The sequence below is a fragment of the Pimephales promelas genome, chromosome 7, assembly GCF_988280905.1.
Source record: "Pimephales promelas chromosome 7, fPimPro1.hap1.1, whole genome shotgun sequence".
NCBI classification, from domain to species: domain Eukaryota; kingdom Metazoa; phylum Chordata; class Actinopteri; order Cypriniformes; family Leuciscidae; genus Pimephales; species Pimephales promelas.
The window spans coordinates 3,032,945-3,055,406 of NC_142775.1; the positions used below are offsets into that span (position 1 = coordinate 3,032,945).

Below are 22,462 nucleotides of genomic sequence, written 5' to 3' on the forward strand. Positions count from 1 at the left end.
TAAGATAAAAATAAAAAAGCAGAATTTTACCTTTGCTAAACAATATATCTGTCAACTGATTGAAGGGATGTTTGAAAATAAATATCATTCTCGATTGAAGAAGCTTAAGTTTAAGGCATATAAACCATGAAATGTATGTAGTGTCTGGAAAAAACAGAAATGTCAAGATCTATTAACCTAACAACAGTCAGCTTCAGTTCTCTGCTTCCTAGGGAGTTGGGCTTGCAGACTGTCCATATGACACACCATGTTCTAAGTGCACAGAGCAAAAGAAGTTGAGCTTCTCCTCACAGTCTCTGTGTGTCCAGACCCTTGTTAGCTTGTCCAGGGCTCCACAACGAAGGTTTCTTGCTGGACACTGGGGCAGTCCCGTCTGAGGCCAGGCCGTAAAGTCAAGATCATCTCCATCGACCCATCTCCACTCTCCTGCTAGAAAGCGCAGTCCAGTCCACACATATCCAGTTTCAGCCAGTGGGATTTCTTCTGAAGCAGAAGTAATATTTTTCAGACTCGCCAGATCATTATGATGTTTTCTGCAGTATTCCAGAGCTCCTTCCCAGCTCTCATTCTTCAACACCAGAACGAACTCTGATATATTCATACAGAAGAAGTCTTTTTTATCCGTGCATTGAATGTCATTCAGTTTCTTATGACCTCTGTGTAGAAGAGCGCATTCTTCATTGTCTGGTTCATTATCATCCCAGCTAATTCGTGTTGCGTTTTCTCCTCCGGCCCACTTCCACACTCCTGCTTCTTTGAGGAGACCAACCCAGGCATCAGAAGTTTGACCAACTGCATCTTCCAAAAACTGCTTTTCCTCGCTCTCAGTGGTGAAGATGGACAGGTCATGAAAGAAAGTTCTGCAGTGCTGTCGCGCAGAATCCCAGTCCTTGTTTTCATTGACAAAGTAATGTTGTTTAATGAGACCAGAGGAGAGTCCGTAGAGCTCCAGGATTAGGAGCACAGCGAGTGTCGTCTTCATCTTCATCCAGTGGCGAGGTTTGGTGATTTGTGCATGATGAAACTGACTCTCTTTTACTTAAACTGACAGAGTGTGAGGGTGTGACCAATCACAGCACACCTTTACAGTCAGAACAAACAAATCAGCTGCATTTAACCAATCAAATAACCCTGTTAAAAAGCTGTGGGCAGGTAAAAGTGGCATGGGACATTTATGCATGTGCATGTGCTGAACAACATACAAATACATTTTTGGTAACACTTTATATTAGGACCTGCAAACAACTGTGTAAGTAAAGCGAAATTATAGTGTACGTTTACTTAACTACAGTCTACTTTCGTGTAGGTATAAGGGAACAATATGTTAAGTTTTGGGCAAGCAGATATACAACCTGCAAGTAAACCGAAATTGTGGTGTACCTTTCTTTTATAGTGTGCCTCTGTGTAGGTATAAGGGAACATGTTTAATTTACAGCCCACAGATGTCAAAATTACCCTGTAACTACATTGCACAAGAACACATTTTGCCAGAAATGTGATAAAAACCTTTATATACAACAGACGTAGCATAAAATTGTTGCCTGGACTATATTAACAGGATAGGTGTCATGATTCTGCCATCACGTCGCTGATTTTTCCTAGTCTTGTGGCAGGATCATGGCAGAACCATGTTTTCTGTGTAAGCACATGGCCATTTGTTTGTGCTGTGTGCTTGCGTTGTCTCGTCTCATAACCCCGCCCCCTTGTTATCCTTGTTTAGTCATTATTGCCCTGTTAGAGTCAGCTGTTTCCCTCATTAGTTTCTCCCTATTTAATGCTCTTTTGTTTGCTGTCCTGTGTCGGTACATTGTCTTCCTTACCTTGTCAAACCTTGTGTGAGTCTAGCTGTAAGTTCTCTGTTGATCATCTTGTAAGAAGTGTGTATCTAGTCTTGTCTGTGAGTTATTACCTGAGTCTTAGTTTAGTGTTTGCTACCTGTTCTTGTTTTGCCCCATCGTGGGTTTTGTTTTCTGTTTTTGTCATTAATAAAACCTTATTTTGAGTTACTTGCTGTCTGCAATTGGGTTCATCCTTCCACCACATGACAGAATGTACCGACCAGAATCGAACCCAGCAGACGTGCAGTCCTTGTCCGCTTGCCTTCAGCCTTCTGACCTGGAACTGTGGTGGCGCTCAGCTATTGCTGACAGTGCCAATGGCAAGCTTCCTTTCCCTCCCCAGGGTGAGTTGACCCTAAAGAGGTATGCCCAGGTCATTGAGGAGAGAAGGTTTCTCTTACCAGAGTCCCTGGTCAACCGCTACCTCGTCGCTGGTCTCAAGGTCCTCCCTCCCCTTGCTGAACGAGAGAGTTTGGTCCGCCGTCCATTTCGCAGCATGGTGGACTACCTGTCTCGTAAGGAACAGCTAGGTCCCACTGGATCTTCACCTCCTGCCACTCTTCCAATCATCCCCGAGGGTCACGTGTTAGCTGTCGTGACACTTGAGGACCAAGCTTCTTCCACCCTGACTCCCAACCCACCACCCGTGTTCGTCAGCCCCCATGGAAAGCGTGGAAGACGTTTGTCGTGGGAGTCAGCGTCGGAGTCATCCTCCACGGAGTCCCCCTTGCCTGCGGTGGTCTTCCCAGCGCCTGCTTCGTCTCCCTCTTTGCCCCCCTTACCGTTCTCTGTCCTAGCTACGGACTCAGCTCCGCGACCCAGAAGGAAGAGGAGGAGGAAGAGGGGAGCCTCTGGTCCTCCAGCAGGCGCCGTCCCAGAGCCCGCTCCAGCAGGCGCCGTCCCAGAGCCCGCTCCAGCAGGCGCCGTCCCAGAGCCCGCTCCAGCAGGCGCCGTCCCAGAGTCTACAGTTGTGAGTGCTGCAGAGAGGGAGGCGGTCGACTCTGCTGCTGAGGCTGTTATTCGCTCTATTTCAGCTAATCAGGAGATACCGATTGTTACTGCTGCAAGAGCCCTGTCCAAATACCTGTCTCGTCTTGCCCAGATCTTAGAAGTCCCTGTCTTGTCCCCAGACCCTGTGCCAAGAGCTGTAGAGAGTACTGCTCCCAAGCCAGCAGCAGAGAGTGCAACTACCAAGTTTTCTGCAGAGAACGATGTGTCCGAGTCTGCGATGGAGAGCGCTGGTTCTGAAACCGAATCTGAGAGCCCAGCATTGCCTCTCAACACTCCCCGGTCGCCTGCAACATCCCCAGCCATGTGTCCTGATATGTCCCCTGCTGTTCCCCCGGTCTGGTTTCCTGTTTCTTCACCCTCTGTGCCCCCGTGCGTTTCCCCGGTCACCCCTGTCACCACATCACCCCGGACTGTCTCCCCTAAGACTGTGCCTCATGTGTCCCCATCCAAGTCTGCCCGGATTCCTCGCCCTCAGCCCTCGTCCCGTAAGCCCAAGACCCCTAGTCCACCCATCCGCCCTGGACCTTCCCCCATGAACTCCTTTGTTCCCCCGCCCCCCCTCCCGTGTTTGTTATTTTTATTGTTTCACCCGAACCCTGTTATAGTTTTTTCATGTTTGCCAATGTTGACGTTTGCTATGTTCTGTTGGTTTTTGTCTATGTCTCGTTCTGTCTTGTCTTGTGCTTAGTGTCCATTTGAGGAGCGTCTGGTAGCCGCTCCTTAAGGTGGGGGTTCTGTCATGATTCTGCCATCACGTCGCTGATTTTTCCTAGTCTTGTGGCAGGATCATGGCAGAACCATGTTTTCTGTGTAAGCACATGGCCATTTGTTTGTGCTGTGTGCTTGCGTTGTCTCGTCTCATAACCCCGCCCCCTTGTTATCCTTGTTTAGTCATTATTGCCCTGTTAGAGTCAGCTGTTTCCCTCATTAGTTTCTCCCTATTTAATGCTCTTTTGTTTGCTGTCCTGTGTCGGTACATTGTCTTCCTTACCTTGTCAAACCTTGTGTGAGTCTAGCTGTAAGTTCTCTGTTGATCATCTTGTAAGAAGTGTGTATCTAGTCTTGTCTGTGAGTTATTACCTGAGTCTTAGTTTAGTGTTTGCTACCTGTTCTTGTTTTGCCCCATCGTGGGTTTTGTTTTCTGTTTTTGTCATTAATAAAACCTTATTTTGAGTTACTTGCTGTCTGCAATTGGGTTCATCCTTCCACCACATGACAATAGGTACCTGTTAGTTTTAAAATAATAATAATTAAAAATAAGTTGTTTGTATATCTGTTTGTTACCCTTTATTGCCCAGACTTAACATATTGTTCCCTTATACCTACACGGAAGTACGCTATAATTACAGAAACGTACAGTGTAGTTTGTTTGGGAGTTGTAATATAAAGTGTTACCACATTTTTCCCTCTTTGGTTAGCTAAATCTTTTCAACAGTCACAACGAAAGTAGACACACTGGTGTCCACCTGAACACCCTTTGGAACATATTTTGCAATTTCTTCTTGGTATTTTTCCAACTCTTTTCAAAAGTGTTTGGGTAGATTCTCTTAGTTGCAGAAATGCAAACAGATCTAGTAAACCATATCTTGAATAGCATCCAAACAAACTGAAAAGCATTTGCCTTTGGTAGCTAATGAGGTGAAAAGTGTGAGCGATTGCAAGGTGCAGGCAGGATTGACGTAGGATCCAACGTCATAAATTAATTTTGTAATACATCGCAATGAAAATTATACGACAAATACTCTACAATGCATTGTGTGTTTTGACGCATTTCTATCATGGGCAGCATAACATTTTCAGCAATTTGAGCTACTGTAACTCTTCAGTGTGATCGGACCAGATGGGCTAACCTTAACTCCCGATGTGTATCAATGAACCTTGACCCTAGCGCCAGTTCACTGGTTGTCCTTCCTTGCACCACTTTTGGTAAGTAGCATACCGGAAATCACTATTTGGCCACTCACTTCACTCAGATCCTTTTCGCTTGCAAATTTTCCTGCTTCCACCACATGAAATGATGATCTTCCACCTCAAGAACTGACTGATCACTTAATGCCTAATATATTCCACCCCTGGACAGATGTCACTGTAATAACCTGGGGACTCATAAAACTGGGGACTTCATATTGTATTTACTACCTTGGAGCCAATAAGCAATCGTTGGATAGTCTTAAAATGATTTTAAATAGTTTTTATATGCACTTTTATAAGACATGCTACTAATAAAAATCAATTATTTACCATGCACATAAGTTTGCATGTATAATTCCTGCTTAGTTTTAGACGATTAGGTGAGGATTTTGTTTACAAGTGAACTGTGAGTGAATGTAAATGTGTATTTGTACATTCCGTACATCACAGCTGACGTAGCAAAACCAAATTATTGGTAACCAAAGTTACCAGCAACATGTCAAACAAAGCATCAGTCTGTCTGAGAGTATTGGCCCTTAATTTGCTGTTGAATGTTTAATCAGTGAAAAATTATCTTTGCTATACCACTTGTTATACTCAAGATGGCTTTGTGGATGTCACACTTTGTAAATGTAAATGACAGCAACATAAAACAAACAAATAAAGAAATAGCCGTCAATCAACATCCAAAATCATTCAAAATATTTTCTATTGTCAGAGCGCGACTCACTCACATGAAGGGCCAGGCTGCTGGGAGTTCACTCAAACCATCAACACAAACGATCCCTAACATGCAAAAGATGCCGGCAGATATATAGGCTGTTCCATAGCCTATAACATGCTCTCACACATTTAATTTTTAGAATTTTTGGGAGGAGTAAAATTTACATATGTGGTTTCAACAACCAGTTGCATTTACACTCGTACAGTTTAGTCTGGGATGCGGCCCAGACCACCTCCTGAAGTGGTTTTAGCAATCAGATTCAAATCCGTCTCGAATGCGTTTCGGAGGTCATTTACACCTGGTGTTTTCACGATCGGATCACTGAGTGAAAACGCATGAAGTGGCCAGGTGTAAACAGCCCCTAAGTGCGTCCTGGTCGAAAGAAAATACTTTTGTACAGGAACCCATGCCTCTTGCCTTTCTTGGTGAAACGTATTTGTGTGCTTTATTTGTATTTTCCCTGTTAACCTGGAGTGGAGTGGTCACTAAAAATTTAGCCACTTACTATATATGTTTTAAATTAATTTTCTTCTGTAGTGTATATAGTTTGTATATAAATGTTCCATGTGGTTTTCTATTTCAACACAGATTCCAGGTAGAAATAAGGGTTGTGCTTTAATTGGCCTTATGCACAGCTGCACTGAACTTAAGCCAGCTCCTTGTTTCCAGCAGGGGCGTAGCCAGTATTGGGCCAGGACGGCACTGGCCCGCCCACATTACTCACTGGCCCGCCCAGGCATGTTTGATAAATACATTTTTAGTTTATTGTCAAGGATCAAGCAGTAAAGGCAAGGCACAAGGTCACGGATTTGCAAAAAATGGCTTTATTTAGCCTACAAATCAAACAAAATTTCAAATCATTAGAAAAAAAGTAATCAATCAAAGTGGGTCTCAACTAAACTGAGGTCAACGTAACAAACCCATAAAATAAGTCTGAACATAACAAATGTGACCTCCTGAATGACACAAAATAGGGGTATATATACACATAGGCTAGCCCACTCCAAACACAAAAGGGGAAAAAACTTAATTGATTACAATTAAAAAGACCCAAAATAAATCCAAATCACCAACCATAAGAATATACTGTCCAAATAAACACTACTGAACCCCAATATTAACCTAACAAACAAAATATCCACATGCTGCTGTTTAATCAGGAACTTTGTAGCTCAGAGTCCCTCTGCCCACTGCCAGGAGTTGGTTCCTTCCACTTCCTGTGGTGGAATAGACCTTTTTCACAAAAACCGGAAATACGTAATCGTTGTGGAAACGGAGTTCCCGTCAACTGTTAACACATCAGAAAAACCTACTCTGGGAGGAGAAAATTGATCAGAGAGTCTTCAAAACTTCGAAAAAATTTAAACTTGTCATGGTCCAGTTGTTGATGACTTTGTAAAATGCTGTGGTGATGCTTGTCTGCAGCTGATTTATCTAAGGCCAAAGATATGATATTGATTTTAGAACTGAAGCTCATTCTTCCCAATATACGTTAATTAAAGGTAAGAAGGTGGAGTGTGTGGAAAGTTATTCATATTTAGGGAGTATTATGCCTATTTACAATAAACTACATTTTGATGAGAATACCAGAAAGAAGTTTGTCAGTTTTATTCAACAGTTATCCTGAATTTTTTGCACTGCTGTTGCTATAGAACGATCAAAGAAGAAGAAAAATTATACAAATATTAATTTATTCCTTGTCCACTCAGATTGTTAAATACTCAGAATGGTATATATTAATATTTTAAATTTATATGTAGCCCACTGTTGTGTGTTATTTATCTTGTTTTATATTGTGGTGTATATTTTATGTGCTTATTCCGCTGGATACAAATATCTTAATAAAGTTGAACATGAACTAACGTTACTTCAAAAATACGCAAATCATAAAACATAAAAAATAAACAAACAATGACGGCTTATTAGTGAATGGTGACATGAGAAGTACAGAAGATCACAGGATCAATAACATCCCGCCAGATTGCCTGAATCCATTTCCGTCGAACTTCATCGACAGGGAACTGACGAGGGAAGGAATGAAAACGACAGGTATGGCTGCTTTTGCGAATAACAAAAAAGATCGGTACGCAACAACTCTCACTAGTTGCCTTCGGCGCTATCTGTTATGAATGGAGCGGAAGAAGATTACCACGACAATTGCGTATTTCCGGTCACAAATACGGAAGTTGTGAGAAAGGTCTATATAAAAGGTGCTCTCAAACTCCAGCACCCCCTTTGGCAGATGACTCGGCAGCCGCATGTGGAGAAACAAAACACATAAACGATTCTTCTCAAATGAATACTATTCACCAAAATGCGTGCACTCAGATTGGAAACTAGCATCATTGTAAAAGAAATAAAAATATCTAGAAAAAAATGTGTTTGTGATTCATTTACAAAGAAAAATAAATGCATTACCGCCATTTTAGATGTCGGTGGTTGGTAGAACCGCCACATTTATTATTATTATTATTCAAATGTATTTAAGAAAACATATTAATATATACCTGATTTATTGTTGACTCCTGTGTGTGTTTAATTTGTTTTGCCGTATAAAATGCAACTGTTGAAGCAAGTTGTGGAAAGCCTCCCTCCGGAACGTTATTGGTTGCTATATGGTTGCTGCTAAAACTCTCGGCGGCGCCAGAATAACGGCTAAACAACTTTCTTTAATGTGCTATTTGGAAAAAGCGAGAGTTGAGGAAGAAGACACATGCCACTGCCTTCATCTATCGAGTCCACCCCAGCCAGTTCTTCAGACTCATTAACCCACAAGAAGACTAGTCAGGCGCTGGCGGCGGCCGCTTCTCTCTCCCCCTCTCCCGGTCAGCCTGACGCGGGTTTACCCGCCGATCTAACTGCGATTATATTATTATTTTAGCTTACTATATTTTCAGGTGAACTGTCCTTGCACTGCTCACTAGCCTGAATAAAATAGACAAGTTATTGTCTACACTGGTTTGTCCAGCCTTTATTGAGCTCTGTTGGTTAACATGATGATTTGCCGAATATAACGGTGTAACTGTTTTTGCAGTTTGCCTATTAATTTTTCTACTCTCTAAGGTTAATTATTATTGAAGTAATTTTCTTCTATGAAAAACTATAGGCCCACTCACATTTTCACTGGCCCACCCAAAATAAAATTTCCGCCTACATCACTGGTTTCCTGTCTGCCATTATTGATCAAATTGATTAATTCAGGTGTGCCTGACCTCAGTAGTCACGGCAACAATAATCAGACACACCTTAATTAATCAAGTTTGGCCAATAATGGCAGACAGGAAACAAGGAGCTGTCTTAAGTTCAGGAAGTAGTGCAGCTGTGCATAAAGCCAATTAAATGCAAAATAAATAGGACCCATTCAATATAATTTCAATAGTACATATTCAATGAAGTAACACTCTTAAAAGGATACAGTAGTTCACTCAAATCATCCTCCTCATACAGTTCATCCACTAATATACATTGATTATATGGACTCTTCTATTCTGATGGTGATTAGAAAACTGTCTAGGAAAGTTTACTCACGTCTCTAAGTTTACTTGCTTCTTAAATACTCAATTCAAACTGGTCAATTGCAGAATTTACCATCAGATATTTAATAAATTTTCACAAGAGACACTTAAAAATAAACTAGAAATGGCCATTGACTTACATTACATTGCATTACAACCTGAATATCCATATTATAAAGTGGATAGATATGCCCTAAACACATAACAGAAAGATTAAAATGCATAATTACTGTACATATTATTCAAAATTAATAATAATACTAATAAACAATGTGTTATTAAGCACTAAGATATATTTACTTTGTGATTTAATAATTCATGCATCGGGAAGATAAAGTTGCTGAATGGAATTTAAATGATCAATTTAACAACAGAAGTAAAGAAGTAAAGTGCGTCACACACTACAGCTCCTTGAAACACAACAACTACTAATGTTTTATTTGATTTTTTATATATATAATACATTTTTCTATGTATTATATATATATATATTGATTGTCCATATATATATATATATATGTGTGTGTGTGTGTGTGTGTGTGTGTGTGTGTGTGTGTGTGTGTGTGTGTGTGTGTGTGTGTGTGTGTGTGTGAAAAACTTTGATTATATTGTTAAGTTATAAAACAAAAGAACATGAACCATTTTTGTATTTATAAGATACGCATAAATTACACCAAAATTAAACAAAATCCAGTACTTTAATCGAAAACAATTTTCTGGATTGTTATAAGAACTTTATAGTGTCAGGCAGTGTTTTATGAAGTGAAGCCGGAGCGGGATACTTTCTTTTTTTTCCAGTAAGTGTGAGTGGTGTGGATCTGTCGACTGATCGTTGAATGCTTTGAGTGAGGAGAAGAAATTGTTGTTGAACAATCCCTTCTGAGAGTGATCCAGTTTGTCATTTTAAAAAAGGGAAAAGATGGTTTACATACAAGACAGCATGCAAAAAAAGTTATCAATAGCGTTATTAATGAAAATGTTCAACAGTTGCGATAACAAATGAGACCTGCTGTTGAAAGATGGCCCACATATTTGAGTGGTACCAAATCTAGTTGTAATCTTTGCTCATAAAATATCTGTGTAAGTGACGTACCATCTACTGACAAAAGAAGTTGAGCTTCTCCTCACAGTCTCTGTGTGTCCAGACCCTTGTTATCTTGTTCAGGGCTCCACAACGAAGGTTTCTGGCAGGACACTGGGGCAGTCCCGTCTGAGGCCAGGCCGTAAAGTCAAGATCATCTCCATCGACCCATCTCCACTCTCCTGCTAGAAAGCGCAGACCAGTCCACACATATCCAGTTTCAGCCAGTGGGATTTCTTCTGAAGTAGAAGTCATCTTGTTAATTGAGCTCAGACTCGCCAGATCATTATGATGTTTTCTGCAGTATTCCAGAGCGCCTTCCCAGCTCTCTTCCTTCTGCACCAGAACAAACTCTGATATATTCATACAGAAGAATTTGAGTTTAACATCGCAGTTTTCATCATGGAGCTTCTTAGTACTTTTGTATAAAAAAGCACATTTTTCATTAAAACCTGGCATATTCAAACTATCCCAGTTAATTTGTGCTTCGTATTCTCGTCCTGTCCACTTCCAGTATCCAAAATATTTGTGGAGACCAACCCAGGCATTAGAAGTTTGACCAACTGCATCTTCCAAAAACTGCTGCTCCTCGCGCTCATTAGTGAAGGTGGACATGTCACGAAATAAAGTTCTGCAGTGCTGTCGCGCAGAATCCCATTTCTTTTCCTCATTGACAAAGTAATGTTTTTTAAGGAGACCGGAGGAGAGTCCGTAGAGCTCCAGGATTAGGAGCACAGCGAGTGTCGTCTTCATCTTCATCCAGTGACGAGGTTTGGTGATTTTTCAATGATTAGTTGAGGTAGAGGCCAGAATTGTGCATGATGACACTGACTCTCTTTTACTTAAACTGACATACAGCCAATGACAAAAGAGTGTGAGGGTGTGACCAATCACAGCACACCTTTACAGTCAGAACAAACAAATCAGCTGCATTTAACCAATCAAATAAACCTCCCCCAGTGAAAAATAAATACACTAAAACATATATAAAATTTACTACAAATACATTTATATATATTGTTTTATATAATTAATATAAATACCTTGCAATTGTACTTTTGGTTTAAATTGGTATACTTAAAGTCTGCTTAATTGGAACAACTAATGTTGTACTTTATACTTTAATAATCCAGAAATAGTGCTGAGCTCCAACTAAAGATATACTTTAGTATATTTGATGGTGCTAAAGTGGAACTATAGCAAGTATACTTTAAGTACACTTTAAATATCTGTCATTTAAAATCTGCTCTTATGAAAAAAGTGCACTTAAATGTCTTTTGTGTACTTAAATTATAATTTCAATAATGCACTTCCAGATAATATAGTTCAAATTAAAGTCTACTTAAGGGTGCTTAAAGAGACAACACTTTAATTTCTACAAAAGTGCACTTTTTTTAAAATGCTCTTTGTAATAATGTCTAATTAAGTTTTACTTAAACATACATTTTAAATAGTTTTACAAATTTTGCAGTGATGTATTGACTATATACATACTCTTTGATACTTGAACGTGTCAGTTTTATACATAATATTTGATATAAAGTGTAATTTATGCGAGGAGTACTGTATTTGTACTTAATGTAATAGTTCTTGAAAAAAATAAGCAGTAGCCTATTCTCTGTTTTCAAATGCTGGGGGCGTGTTCACTGTCGGTGTTGAAACCACGACCATTCGCGGGAAACTTACACTCATTGGTGAATCAGCGGAAGAATTAAAAAAAAACTGGTTACTGACCCATCTTTCTAGAGCAAGCGTTTTGCGAATCCCGAGATTTGAGAATCAGTCGTCATGTCAAGTGACATGTTGTGGGCTGGTCAAGTTGTTTGTGAGCAGAAAACATACAACCTAGGTGGGAATTATATGCAAATGTATCTCCTAGTGACGTAGAACCGTAAAGCAGTAGGATTCGAAACCCAAATGACTCGTAATAAAAATACCTTTATTTATCGCGCACTTTCAAATTTACAACTTTGCGGAACGTTTGCATTCACAAACAGCTATGTTACACACCATAATAAGTGATAAAGAAAAAACATAATAGGGGCACTTTAAGAAATGTACATTGTGCAATAAAGAAGTACTCCAAATAAAGTTTAATTATAATATTCTTACCAAGCAATATGTCGGTAAATCAGTCAACGGATTTGTTGGAGTATACTTAGTATGCAATAAATGCATTTTAAATAAGAAAGAAACTGTGGGCAGGTAAAACTGACATGAACGTTTTTTCATGTGCTTCCTAAGTAGTGTTCCCAGATTAGGCTCTCAAATGAACAACGAACAAATACAATTATTTTTTCTTAGTTCAACTATAACCCTTCAAAAATAGGCATTCTGATATACCTTTGTATCTGTAATCATCTGGTTTCCTCTCTTGTTCGATGTTTTACAGACCCAGTGATGTATTTCCATATACAATGCAAATCAAATCCAGTAAAATCAATCGTGAATGCCATCCAAACAAGCTGTCAAACATTTGCCTTTGGGATCGGTGTTGATTGTTGGTAAGAAAATCTGCAGAGACTGAAGGACTATCCATGAACAACGCCCATCAAATGAGCACAAAACCACATTGCAAAGATCAGAGATTCCCTCGGTACACATTCACGAAAATGAAATAGAAAAACTCCTGCGGCAAGTAGAAAAGTTTGCAGTTCATGAAGAGCGCCTCTAAATTAGGACAACATACTGTATTAGATCTGCTAAGAGACTCAACTCCAGGCAGGCTCGGTGGGCACTTTTTTCGGACGTTTTGACTTTTCTCTCTCGTACCGAGGTCCAAGAACATCAAACCTGATTCCTTATCTTGCATTTTTGATCCATCCGAACACAGTTACTCCAGAGTGTATTTTGCCCGAGAAGGTAGTTATCTCCACACTCACATGGGAGGTTGATTCGAAGGTCAAGACGGCCGTAGAAGGGGTAACGCCTCCGCCCAGTTGCCCACCGAGTCGATTGTTTGTTCCGGAGGGGTTACGATCCGAGGTTATTCGTTGGGGTCATTGCTTGTCATCCGGGAGTAAACCGCACTAGTTGTTTAGTAAAGCAACGATTCTGGTGGCCTTTAATGGCTTGCGACATTAGGAATTTTGTTTTGGCTTGCTCAGATTGTGCTGTTGGTAAGACGTCTAACCGACCTCCTTGTGGGTTACTCCTACCGTTGTCTGTCCCTTCAAGACCCCAGTCCCACATAGCGCTAAATTTTGTCACCGCCCTCTAATGGCATGATGGTTGTTTGGACCAGTTCTCGAAGGCGGCACATTTCATTCCCTTGCCTAAATTACCTTCAGCCAAGGAGACAGTGGTGACTGTAATTGATCACGTCTTTCAGTTACATGGCCTCATGATTAGGGTTGGGTATCGAGTATCGATTGGAACCGAGACTAACTTTTCGTTTTTCCCGGAATCGTTCAAAAGTTAAAAATTCGATTCCTAGTTTCAATATTCACAGTCCGCCGAGCGGAAGAAGAAACCGCTGAACAACACCAACGAAGAAGCGTCTACCGGAAGTGTTGGCATAACCACGCGAGTCGAACATGAGTACCTTACGTCGGCGATCCAAAGTGTGGCTTCGCTTTTCTAAAAATAACGAAATCTCGGCAAAATGCAAAATTTGTGACAAAAGGAGTATTTTTACAGAAGGAGAATTTCCTTCAGAAAGGCCGTTGGTTAGCAAGGTTAGCTAAACTTTTTTGACCCTGCCTCTTAAAAGAATCGGAATCGAGAATCGTTAGGAACCGGAATCGAAACAAGGAATCGGAATCGGAATCAGAATCGTTCAAATTCAAACGATACCCAACCCTACTCATGATGGATGTAGTTTATGACAGCCAGGGGTTCTCAATTTGTGTCCAGATTCAAGTTTTGTAGATTATTAGGAGCTACAGTTAGTCTGTCTGTGCAGACTGATCTCATGAAGTAGCGTGTGTATGACACGCCAATTCGTATTTCCATTTTTGGCGTGCTATCAAGACGCATAATCGCCTTTCAGCGTGTTTATGAACGCCGTTGACTTAACGTTATATAAATATATGACTTACCTCAACCCCGTAACCGTCACTGGGGTTAATGGCATTTATGACTGTTCCCTTACCATCCTAGGTAAAAAAAAGATATGACTTACCTCAACCCCGTCCCTAAACTTAACCATCACTGGGGTTAATGGCATTTATGACTGGAGATTTGACTGCGTGTTCGGACACGCGGAATGACGCGGACGTTAATGGCGTAGACATATACGCATACACGCGGATACACGCGGATAGCACAAAATGCGTGGAGATGACACGCCACCTGACTCGAAAGTGGCGCATTTGTTTACGCAAAAGTCATGATGTCATGTTGGTCTGTGAATTATCATCCCCAGAGCAATGGTCAGATCGAGCGAGCCAACCAAGATTTGGAGAGAAAGTCGCGATGTTTGTTTTCCAAGAATCCTTCATCCTGGAGTCAGCAACTTTCTCTGGTTGAGTACGAACATAACTCAGTACCATTGTCATCCATGGGCCTCTCCTTTTCCCAGTCTGGAATCCGAGGTCACGGTTCCTTCCGTTCACGCCTTTGTCCAGAGGTGCCACCGCACTTGGACCAGACCCCTTAAGACTCTCCTCCAACTGGGGGCACGCACTAAGGCTAAGGCTGATCGCCACAGGTCAAAGCCTCCGGTATACGTTGTAGGTCAAAAAGTGTGGCTTTCTATCAAGAACCTTCTACTCCGTTCTGTTTCTAACAAGTTAGCTCCCAAATCTACTGGCCCGTTTCCTGTCACCAAGATTATTAGTCCAGTGACAGTACATCTCAAACTTCCTCCGGTGTACAGGAGAATTCATCTCACCGTGACTCGTAGATTGGGAATCTACATATTCAGTCAATCACATTCTGGACTGGAGACGGAGGGGACGCGGATTCCAGTACTTGGTGGACTGGGAGGGTTACGGTCCGGAAGAGAGAAGTTGGGTACCTGCTAGGGACATCCTGGATCACTCCTTTATCGATGATAAGGAGGCGTTCCTAGGAGGGAGGGTACTGTCACAGTTAGTAAATCCGCTGTCTCATTCTGGTCTTGTGTTTATTGTGTGTGTTCCTTTGTCCTAATTGCTTCAGGTGAGCGGCGCGCTGATTATCAATCACGTTATCAGCACCAGCTGCACTTCATCAGTCAGCCTACCCAGATAGCAAACTGACATCGAATCAACGTGGAAACAACGTCTCTCATGACATTGAAACAACGTTGATTTTGCTCATCGAATTAACGTTGAACCAACGTCAGACGCGGCATTCTTCAAAGCTAAATGAAAATTGAAAATTGGTTTGCTTTCATAACGTTGAAACAACGCGTTGATTTCAAGTTGATTTTCCGTTAGTTTTGAAAGAATGACGCGTCTGACGTTGGTTCAACGTTAATTCGATGAGCAAAACAATGTCAGATCAACGTTGTTTCGATGTCATATTTCCACGTTGATTCAATGTCAGTTTGCTATCTGGGTATTTAATGCCTTGTCTTTCGTCTTGTGTTTGTCAGATCATTGTCGAAGCTTCTCGTGTCCGTGCCTGTTCCCTGTGTTCCTTGTGTTTCCTGTTTTCACTGGATTCTGGAGGTTGCTTCATTTACTGTCTCATTCATTGGTTCATCTAACACAGTCTCATCCCAAAAAGTCATATAACTGACGTCTTGGGGCGTATTTTGACCATACGGCAATATCCGCCTTTTTAGGGCCCCCTTAAACGTCGGTAGATGGCGATCCCGGGCCGTCATACAACTGACGCTTTACCTTTAACGTCAGTTAGGTGACGGGTTAGGTTTAGGTCTGGGGTAGAGTTAGGATCCCATAACCTCATCTACCGACGTTTAAGGGGGCCCTAAAAAGGCGGATATTGACGTATGGTCAAAAGACGTCCCAAAACGTCAGTTATATGACGTCTTGGGATGAGACTGTGTTGGTTCATCACTCCGCTTCACACATCTGAGGATCGCCCGTCTCAGTCCTCAGTCTCAGATCGCCAAGCTCTCCTGCTGGCTGTTTTTCCGGCTCTGTGTTCCCGCCTTCTTCATGGCTTCCCATACCATATACTACTGAGACTTTGTTATTGACCTGAGTGAACCATTGTTCAATGAACCATCATTTTACTTGCTATTGCTTCTGTCTATATCGTACCATTACACATATCTGATATCCGACCTGCATCTAAACCCGCAGATCTGATTCTTCTTTGAATTCAAGCCACCACAAGGAGAGGACAACATGTTTATTCACAAAGATTGCTTTTTAATGTTGTATTATGAGGCCGACGTATGCACTCCCTCACAGCTTTTTATTGAGGTGGGAACTTTATATTTATTTGTAAAGAAAAGAATTTGCGCGAACACAGAAATATTCAGAAACTATTTGTTTTCCTTTACCCGTGACGTTTATAAATGAAACAGCTTCACTACTGAAAACTACATTAAATTTATCAGCAATGAGGTGATGAGTACATTTGCAGTAATTAATTATACCACCAAGCTTCACTATTAAGTTACTCACTTGCACGCTCTCTCTCGATCTCTCTTTCTCTCGCTTGAAATTATAAACCAGACTTGAGTCGCCTGAATTGCAGGTGATAGAATGTGCGCTGTAGCACGATACTACCATATTTCTTCAAAAGAAGATCACAGAGACATTAAATCATCCACCATCAAAAATCGTGATATCACATAAGCACAAGTCTATAAAACGACTTTTATCATATCTGAAAACATATGTATCGGAGTTTACAAAACTGTATTGCATGCGCGCTACAGTGGTAAATTTATTCATCGCACAGACCAATCTTTTCATAAATACATGTCGTGCAGCATAGTCCTGTATAACACAGTCTCATCCCAAAAAGTCATATAACTGACGTCTTGGGACGTCTTTTGACCATACGTCAATATCCGCCTTTTTAGGGCCCCCTTAAATGTCGGTTAGGTGACGGGTTAGGTTTAGGGTTAGGTTTAGGTCTGGGGTAGAGTTAGGATCCCATAACCTCATCTACCGACGTTTAAGGGGGCCCTAAAAAGGCGAATATTGACGTATGGTCAAAAGACGTCCCAAAACGTCAGTTATATGACGTCTTGGGATGAGACCGGGTTGTCCTGTACAGGACCCTTTTTAATGAACGTTTCGTTTAGGTCTACTAGGCATAGACACATCTGAACATCTTTAGCAAGTGCAAACCAGTACAGAAGTAATCAATAAATTAACTGGGAGGGTCGTGGCTTTTTTCACAATCATTTCAGAGGGTCATAGAAAAATGTAGCCTATTGCTGCTGAAGGGAGGGTCAAGTCTAAGTTGACTATAGATCTCAAAACTCCTCCGGTAGCCCCTTAGATAAAAAATAAAAAAACGAACAGTCCCTTAAAACTCTCTCTCTTTTTTTTTCTATGAAAATATTTGTATTTGTTATGTTTCCCACTGACCCTTCCCTGACCCTCCCTTCCTGACCCTCCCTTCCATAGCCACGTTCAAATAAATGGTAAAAATGGTAAATGGACTGCATTTATATAGCGCCTTCATAGACCTAATGGCCACCAAAGCGCTTTACATATTGCCTCACATTCACCCATTCACACACACATTCACACACCGACGGCGGTGTCAGCCATGCAAGGCGCCATCCAGCTCGTCGGGAGCAGCTGGGGTTAGGTGTCTTGCTCATGGACACCTCGACACTTGGTCAGGTGGAACCGAGGATTGAACCACCAACCTTTCGGTTCGTAGACAACCCACATGAACCACTGAGCCACTGCCGCCCCAAATATCACAGCCAACATTCAGGGATACTTTACTTCTTCTGAATTTATTATTAAGGAACATTATTAAGCTAACAATTGCAAGTGGCAGTGTAGGCACAATGGGGGGATAGCAGTATTATACATACATAACATTTCCTCCCCTCTTAATCAAGAAAGAAAGAAAACAATGCATTTTCAATTATACCAAAACTATGCATTTATTTATTTTTTCTAGAGGTAGAGGGTAGCCTTTTCCGGGATTATTCTGCCCCATGTCAGAACAGGCTCACTAACATAACTAATTACAGTTCAATCCACCAGAGGTGTCTCATGGCTCTATAATGTCAGACCGTTGGGTGGTTTAATCACTCTGGCTGGATAACATCTGACCTGCACTAAGCTCTCTTTTGAGAGAGCTTAGATCCTTTAATGTGTTAAAGTCTATGTATCTATCAAGATAGAGAATTGGCATTGCTTTTTTTAAAGTCAGAAGGAAAGGAAATGTTTTGTCCAAAGTTAATAAACCCTTTACAATAATTGATTAGAGTCTCCTAGTGTTTCCTCCTTTTATTCCTCTACTTATCTCCTTGCCAAGCATAGCTGGTCTTTCTCACAATTTGGTTGTGAACTTGTATTTTCATTGAATTTTCACCTATACGACAATTCACCCTGACGTCACAACAGTAATAGACGTTTTCCGGGTGGCAAAAGCCGAAGTGTTCCTATGGCAACGCTAATAAATTGCTTTGAAGGGAGACCCACCGTCAAATGTAAAAATTTAATGTTTTTTTTTTATTATTAAATACAATGTGTTTTTTTATCATAATAACAAATGTTTTAATGACATAAGTAAAAAATATAATAAATATGTAATATAGATGCCTACACATAATTGGTAAAATACTCTCTAGCTCATTCTTCTGGCGCTTTCCGACACTTGCGCTGACCAAAGCGTCTACGCCCTCAGATCACTTGGACGTGGCTGTGATTACAAGAGGTAAAAACTATATAAATACTGTTAATTTTCTCATATAAACCACTCGCTTCGTGTCTTAGGCCATCAATGTGTACTTACATTTACCAGTCATAAAATCATGTTTAATTTGGACGTCTCTGTGCATGCTCTTTGAGGTGGTGACCATAGACCTGCATTATATGACAGACATGAACGGTTTGACCTAAAAATATCAAAATTGAAACTACTGTGGAAACAAAGACACCTACATCTTGGATGTCCTTGAGGTAAGATAAAACATATCAAAAATTAATGTCAAAGTGAACTATCCCTTTAAGGACAACTGCTATATTATCCGAGTTGATGTGGTGACAAAAAAATGGGGTATTCCCAAATATTGGACATATACATGACCAGTCTCTTAGCAGGCAGCCTGTGGTGGGTTTTCAACCTAACTGGCAATTAAAATAAATGTGATTGTGCTATTTCTAATTTCTTCATTTGGGTTGATAATTTACTTCTGGATATTGATCTAGGTGTTAAAGGCAGAGTTCTGCCATCTGCTGGTTCGATGGAAATACCGTATGAAGGAATTACAATTTTAGAAACAAAGTGTTTTGACCATATATATCCACCAGAGGGCCACAGAGATCTGTTCATTTTCTGAATGTGGCCAACTGCTCCCATCACAACTTTTAAAAACAATATATATTTTGGGAATATGTATATTTAAACATTATAAAATGTTTAAATATACATATTATTTATACATATAAGGGTTGTACTTTAATTAAATGCAAAATAAATACGACCCATATAATTTCAATAGTAGGCCTACATATTCATTGAAGTAACACACTTAAAAGGATACAGTGGTTTACTCAAATCAAAATACTTTTATCATCCTCATGTCAGTACATCTACCAATATACATTAATTGACAATATGGACTCTTCTATTCTGATGGTGATTAGAAAACTGTAGGAAAGTTTACTCACGTCTCTAAGTTTACTTGCTTCTTAAATACTCAATTCAAACTGGTCAATTGCAGAATTTAGCATCAGATATTTAATATATTTTCACAAGAGACACTTAAAAATATACTAGAAATGGCCATTGACTTACATTACATTGCATTACAACCTGAATATGCATAGTGTACAGTGGATAGATATGCCCTAAACACATAACAAAAAGATTAAAATGCATCATTATACATAATTCAAAATGTATAATAATACTAATAAACAATGTGTTATTAAGAACTATTTACTTTGTGATTTAATAATTCATGCATCGGGAAGATAAAGTTGCTGAATGGAATTTGAATGATCAATTTAACAATTTCAGAAGTAAAATATGTCACACACTGTACAGCTCCTCGAAACACAACTACTACTAACGTTTTATTTGATTTTATATTTGAAAAAAAACTTTGAATATACTGTAGAGTTATAAAACAAAAGAACATGAACCATTTTTGTACTTATAAGATACGCATAAAATACACCAAAATTAAACTAAATCCAGTACTTTAATCGAAAGCAATTTTCTGGATTGTTATAGGAACTTTATAGTGTCACGCAGTGCTTTATGCAGTGAAGTCGGAGCGGGATACTTTCTTCTCTCCAGTAAGTGTGAGTGGTGTGGATCTGTCGACTGATCGTTGAATGCTTTGAGTGAGGAGAAGAAATTGTTGTTGAACAATCCCTTCTGAGAGTGATCCAGTTTGTCAAATAAAAAAAGGGAAAAGGGTGGTTTACATACAAGACAGCAATAAACAGTTAGCAATAGCGATTAATAAAAATGTTCAACAGTTGCAATAACAAATAAGAGGCTGTACAATACAGGAACGTGCAGAGAGTTCCTCAGGGGCAGGTTCTCAAATGTTTGGACACTAAACTTTTAAGCATTTATTTGATGTAAAATACAGAAAAAAACAGTAATATTGTGAAATATTACTACAAATTTGAAATAATTGTTTTCTATTTTAAGGGGCTCCTCTCTGCACGTGCCTGCTTCTGTTAAAAGATGGCCCAAATATTTTATTGGTACCAAATCTAATGTAGTTGTAATCTTTGCTCATAAAATATCTGTGTAAGTGACGTACCATCTACTGACAAAAGAAGTAGAGCTTCTCCTCACAGTCTCTGTGTGTCCAGACCCTTGTTAGCTTGTTCAGGGCTCCACAACGAAGGTTTCTTGCTGGACACTGGGGCAGTCCCGTCTGAGGCCAGGCCGTAAAGTCAAGATCATCTCCATCGACCCATCTCCACTCTCCTGCTAGAAAGCGCAGACCAGTCCACACATATCTAGTTTCAGCCAGTGGGATTTCTTCTGAAGCAGAAGTAATATTTTTCAGACTCGCCAGATCATTATGATGTTTTCTGCAGTATTCCAGAGCGCCTTCCCAGCTCTCTTCCTGCTGCACCAGAACAAACTTTTTCATGCAGAAGAATTTAAGTTTAACATTGCATTTTTCGTCATGCAGCTTCTTAGAACTGTTGTGTATAAAAGCACAGTTTTCATCAGAACTAAACAGATTAGAAGTATCCCAGATTATTACTGTTGGATTGTCATTTCCATTCCACTTCCACACTCCTCCTGATTTTTCGTGGAGACCAACCCAGGCATTAGAAGTTTGACCAACTGCATCTTCCAAAAACTGCTGCTCCTCGCTCTCAGTGGTGAAGGTGGACAGGTCTAGAAATAAATCTTTGCAGTGATGTCGCGCAGAATGCCAGCTCTTTTCCTCATTGATAAAATAATGTTGTTTAATGAGACCGGAGGAGAGTCCGTAGAGCTCCAGGATTAGGAGCACAGCGAGTGTCGTCTTCATCTTCATCCAGTGACGAGGTTTGGTGATGTTTCAATGATTAGTTGAGGTAGAGGCCAGAATTGTGCATGATGACACTGACTCTCTTTTACTTAAACTGACATACAGCCAATGAGAACAGAGTGTGAGGGTGTGACCAATCACAGCACACCTTTACAGTCAGAACAAACAAATCAGTTGCTTAATTGGAACAACTAATATTGTACTTTATATTTTAATAATCCAGAAATAGTGGTGAGGTCCAACTAAAGATATACTTAAGTATATTTGATTGTGCTAAAGTGGAACTGTTGCAAGTATACTTTAAATATCTTGCATTTAAAGACTGCTCTTATTAAAAAAAGTGCACTTAAATGTATTGAAAGTGTGCTTTTATGTCTACTTTTTTAAAAATGCACATGCAGATAATATGTAATTGTAATGTAATAGTAGTGTACTGTACTTTACATCTGTGTAGAGAATACTTTCAATTTTATTATGTCGTAAGTTGATTGAGCACATTTAATTGCATTAATTGTAATTTTTTTAAAGTGAAATTTTAACAAATATAGACTTATAAATTAATTTGCACTCACATTCAGTTACTACTCACTACACTACACTGTAACTTATTGTGCACTTTCAAAAACGTTGTGGAACGTTTGCATTCACGGCTATATTACACACCATAATAAGTGATAAAGAAATGTACATTGGGCAATAAAGAAGTACTCCAAAAAAAGATTAAGTATTATATTAATATAAGTCTTAAGCGATATGCAAGTAATATGTTAATGGATTCGTATTAGAATGCTTTGTATAAAATAAATGTATTTAAAATTAGAAAGAACCTGT

At 39.9% G+C, this 22,462-nt stretch overlaps 4 protein-coding genes across 4 annotated transcripts; 1 reads left to right on the plus strand and 3 right to left on the minus strand.

Moving 5' to 3' along the window:
• Positions 1-208: 208 nt before the first annotated feature.
• LOC148978235 (putative C-type lectin domain family 20 member A) lies at positions 209-1,010 on the minus strand. Its single transcript, XM_089133547.1, has one exon. The coding sequence runs from the start codon at positions 986-988 to the stop codon at positions 209-211; it is 780 nt and encodes a 259-aa protein (XP_088989673.1). The 5' UTR covers positions 989-1,010.
• Positions 1,011-1,569: 559 nt separating this feature from the next.
• Positions 1,570-4,027, plus strand: LOC148978236 (uncharacterized). Its single transcript, XM_089133621.1, has one exon. The coding sequence runs from the start codon at positions 2,050-2,052 to the stop codon at positions 3,535-3,537; it is 1,488 nt and encodes a 495-aa protein (XP_088989747.1). The 5' UTR covers positions 1,570-2,049; the 3' UTR covers positions 3,538-4,027.
• A 6,068-nt stretch (positions 4,028-10,095) lies between these two features.
• LOC148978237 (macrophage mannose receptor 1-like) lies at positions 10,096-10,955 on the minus strand. The gene has a single exon (XM_089133622.1). It carries the CDS (start codon positions 10,837-10,839, stop codon positions 10,096-10,098), a length of 744 nt encoding a protein of 247 aa, XP_088989748.1. The 5' UTR covers positions 10,840-10,955.
• An 8,862-nt stretch (positions 10,956-19,817) lies between these two features.
• LOC148978238 (macrophage mannose receptor 1-like) lies at positions 19,818-21,869 on the minus strand. The gene is made up of 2 exons (XM_089133623.1): positions 20,903-21,869; positions 19,818-20,505 (listed from the first exon to the last, which is right to left on the minus strand). Exon 1 carries the CDS (start codon positions 21,635-21,637, stop codon positions 20,906-20,908), a length of 732 nt encoding a protein of 243 aa, XP_088989749.1. The 5' UTR covers positions 21,638-21,869; the 3' UTR covers positions 19,818-20,505; positions 20,903-20,905.
• Positions 21,870-22,462: the final 593 nt, after the last annotated feature.

Coding starts and splice junctions, on each gene's coding strand:
- LOC148978235 (XM_089133547.1), bottom strand. CDS start 988: ATGAAGATGAAGACGACACTCGCTGTGCTCCTAATCCTGGAGCTCTAC.
- LOC148978237 (XM_089133622.1), bottom strand. CDS start 10,839: ATGAAGATGAAGACGACACTCGCTGTGCTCCTAATCCTGGAGCTCTAC.
- LOC148978236 (XM_089133621.1), top strand. CDS start 2,050: ATGTACCGACCAGAATCGAACCCAGCAGACGTGCAGTCCTTGTCCGCT.
- LOC148978238 (XM_089133623.1), bottom strand. CDS start 21,637: ATGAAGATGAAGACGACACTCGCTGTGCTCCTAATCCTGGAGCTCTAC.